This window comes from Ipomoea triloba, chromosome 7 (genome assembly GCF_003576645.1).
Source record: "Ipomoea triloba cultivar NCNSP0323 chromosome 7, ASM357664v1".
NCBI lineage: Eukaryota > Viridiplantae > Streptophyta > Magnoliopsida > Solanales > Convolvulaceae > Ipomoea > Ipomoea triloba.
The window spans coordinates 5965831-5969187 of NC_044922.1; the positions used below are offsets into that span (position 1 = coordinate 5965831).

The window sequence follows — 3357 nt, forward strand, 5'->3', positions numbered from 1 at the left end:
CCCCCCCCCCCCAATTCACTTACATACATATTTAGAGACAAAGATTACATACATATGGCAGAGCTGGAGTTACATCAAAGTAAAGCTTCTAATGGACGTTTGAAGCTATTTGGGTTCAACGTAACGGAAGACGAAGAAGTAGAGTCGACGAAAACGCCGTCTGGGTCGCCGGAGTCCGGCGGGTTTCCGTCGTCGGACGGCCGGAAGTACGAGTGCCAGTATTGTTGCCGGGAATTCGCGAATTCTCAGGCGCTGGGGGGCCATCAGAATGCTCATAAGAAAGAGAGACAGCAATTGAAGCGTGCCCAAATGCAGGCTAGCCGGAACGCCACGCTTTCGTACATTCGGAACCCTATGGTCTCCGCCTTTTCGCCGCCGGCCCACCTCCTGGCTCCGGCGGCCGGCCCCGTCGTCATCCCCGCCGGCGCCGCCGCGTCGCCGTCGTGGGTGTATGTCCCACGCGCCCCGCCGCCCTTCCACGTGTCCCACGGCTGCGTTTTCCCGGCGTCCGCCGCCGCGAGAGGCGGCGTGTCCTACGCCGCCGCCGGCGTGGCGGATTCGGCCGTTACGGCCGTTGGGCGCCCGTCGGTCCAGGCCCATAGCGCGAAAATTGATGGGCCGTCGTTGAGCCGGTTCTCTAGAGCCGATGGCGGGCCCAATTTCGACGACGCATTCGGCTTGGATCTGCATCTAAGCCTAGCGCCAGCTGCGCCTTGACTCGACTCGACTCTCACTCACAAGTCGCAGCTCCTCCGCCGAGTCGGCTTGGATTGGCTATAGACTATAGTCAGCTCATGTTATTTACTCCAATTCGGATCTTTAATTTGTACATTATTAAGATTTATTTATTTATTTTTATTTATCTATCAACGGAAAAAATATATATTATTTCTGCTACTAATTTCCTCTTCTTCTTTTTCCCCCCTCTCAAATCATGTGTTCCACTTTATAATCTTATGGTGTAACCGTGTAACCGGATGTAGATATTGATGTGAATTTGAGAAATTTAAAGCGTTCCGTAAATTACTTCTTTTTTTTTTTTTTTTCAAAATAATGAGATTTAGCCAAAAACAAAATATTAAACTATTTAGTTAATTACGCTCTGTATTAAACATTTGTACATATAAATTATTTAACTTACAAGTGACAATTCTCCATGGGCCAACTTCTGTGTCTCTCGGAGCGAACGGGAATTAGTCGAGTGGATCGGACTGTTAAACGGACAAAACAGACCCGAAATACCACGTGAATTTACACTCAAAAAAAAAAATATTTAGCGTGCCTTTTAAGTTTACACTTGTCTGATACATACACTATTCATTAGTGAAATTAAGTTTCTTATTTTTTATTCATTAATATTAAATTAAATATTACAAAAAATTAAAATTATAAATAATTTGAGAGTTAAACATAATTATTTGTGTCATGTAACCATTTTGAGACGGATAAAGTAAGAAACAATTACGAATCTTACTTCTTTTTTAGGTTATGGTGTATGTAACTTTTTTCAATAGTGAATAAAACATATATCATGCAATTTGCACATGACAAGTATTTAAGGTTGATTTTAAAATATTTGTTTCATCCTTCTCTAGATATGCTTGGCCCTCCTTCATATATTATGATTTGACATATTATATGATAATAATTAATTTGTGATTATAGATTGTACACAAGCAACCCGGCCTGCTCCTAATTGTTTATGATCATTGATTTAGATAAATTAAAATATTATAATTTATAACTTATAATAATCTTTATGAAACATGTGTAAACTATTCCTCAATAATTTGTTAAAATAGATATGCAATAATTAATATACATGTATGGGCAATACAATAGTTTGAAGAAATTAGTAAAAATATAATGCTACTAATGTGGATTAATTCTAGTGATACCGTGATACAAATATATAAATGAGAAGAATATAATATTTTTGAACTAATCTTATACGTCCATCTTGCACCACAAAATGTTCATAAATGCACCATTAGATGTGGTGTGGTGTATTTTTTGGTATGTGGTGCATTGATGCACTTCATTGTGGTGCATGTTTACATACCTGATGGTGAATTTGCACCGAATGCACGAGAAGCACTGTCCGCATTTGAACTAGTATCATATACCATATATAATATCTGTGTATGTATATGGCAATTGTTATATCGTGGACCATGGTCAAAAAACGACGTCGTTTCAATAAGTGGGAGAAACGACTCCCGTAAATCTCCGTAACTGATACTACAGTTCATCTCAAATGATACTACAATTGTGGTGAACTAATACTGCAGTTGTGTTGAAAGGGAACTGCAGTTGCGCGGAATGGAGGCTGTTTTATTCGTCTGTTTTCATTAATCAAAACGACGCCGTTTTAATGCGCGGTCCACACTAAAATTTGTGATGCATATGGTAGCTAGTGTAAGTTATGTTACACAAGAAACAGCTAGGTGATTTTATAGAAACAAGAAAGCATTACATATAGCACGAGTTAACTATTTAACCCTTTGATTATTATGTTGCCCACCCGGCCTATCTATGATGTCTAGAAGTTGAACGTACACAACGGGGCCAATGCCGTGGACATCAGTGTTCTCTAGAGTTGATTGGAAGATTTGATTATCAGAGTTTTCTTAATGTACAATTTCTTGATTATTTTATTTTTATCACTTATATTTTAAATGATAATGCGTTATTCACAAACAATTGTAATATACAATATCCAAATTAATTCCTAAAGGTATGATTAGTAATAAAGACATCTTCTTTTTTTTTTTTCTTAATATTTGCCTACGAAAGTCTTGATATGCTAAATAATCCTCTCCTCAACTGCACAGCATGCCTCGTGACCTACTTTCATACTAAATGTTAGATAACACGCTTATCTTTATACTAAAAGCTATAACTAGTAGCAAAGACAACTTTATTTCTTTATACTTAATAGTAGTCTACACCACATTTTATTGACTGACATGAAGTTAGACTTGAACCTCTAAGTCTTGACATGATGCTGGAATTAGTTCTTCGATCCAAGCTAAATCTTCGTCTAACAGTTATTTTTAGTTTTTCTTAAATAAAGTCTCGAGTTTGAATCTTGTCAACAAAACAGTATATATTTAAGAAAAATTTGCAAATTAGATGAATATAATGCTTAATTATGGGCATAGCTTGTGGGTTTAACGAGATTTACGTGTAAGCACTTAAAACAAGAAAACAAAAACATCAAAAGCACCTAAAGCTTGATCCTTAGGCTCCCCAAAACTTCAAGTCATCTCATCATTTTCCTTTTCCTTTTCCATTTTCTTTTTTAAAAAAATATAAATAAAAAAGATAAACAAGAGATAATATTGTACAAAAATT

At 37.4% G+C, this 3357-nt stretch overlaps 1 protein-coding gene across 1 annotated transcript; it reads left to right on the forward strand.

The window, feature by feature from the left end:
• Positions 1–18: 18 nt before the first annotated feature.
• LOC116025858 (zinc finger protein GIS3) lies at positions 19–1005 on the forward strand. Its single transcript, XM_031267229.1, has one exon. The coding sequence runs from the start codon at positions 55–57 to the stop codon at positions 715–717; it is 663 nt and encodes a 220-aa protein (XP_031123089.1). The 5' UTR covers positions 19–54; the 3' UTR covers positions 718–1005.
• The last annotated feature ends 2352 nt before the right edge of the window (positions 1006–3357 follow it).

What these genes read in the sequence shown, in the direction of transcription:
- LOC116025858 (XM_031267229.1), top strand. Translation starts at nt 55, where the DNA reads ATGGCAGAGCTGGAGTTACATCAAAGTAAAGCTTCTAATGGACGTTTG.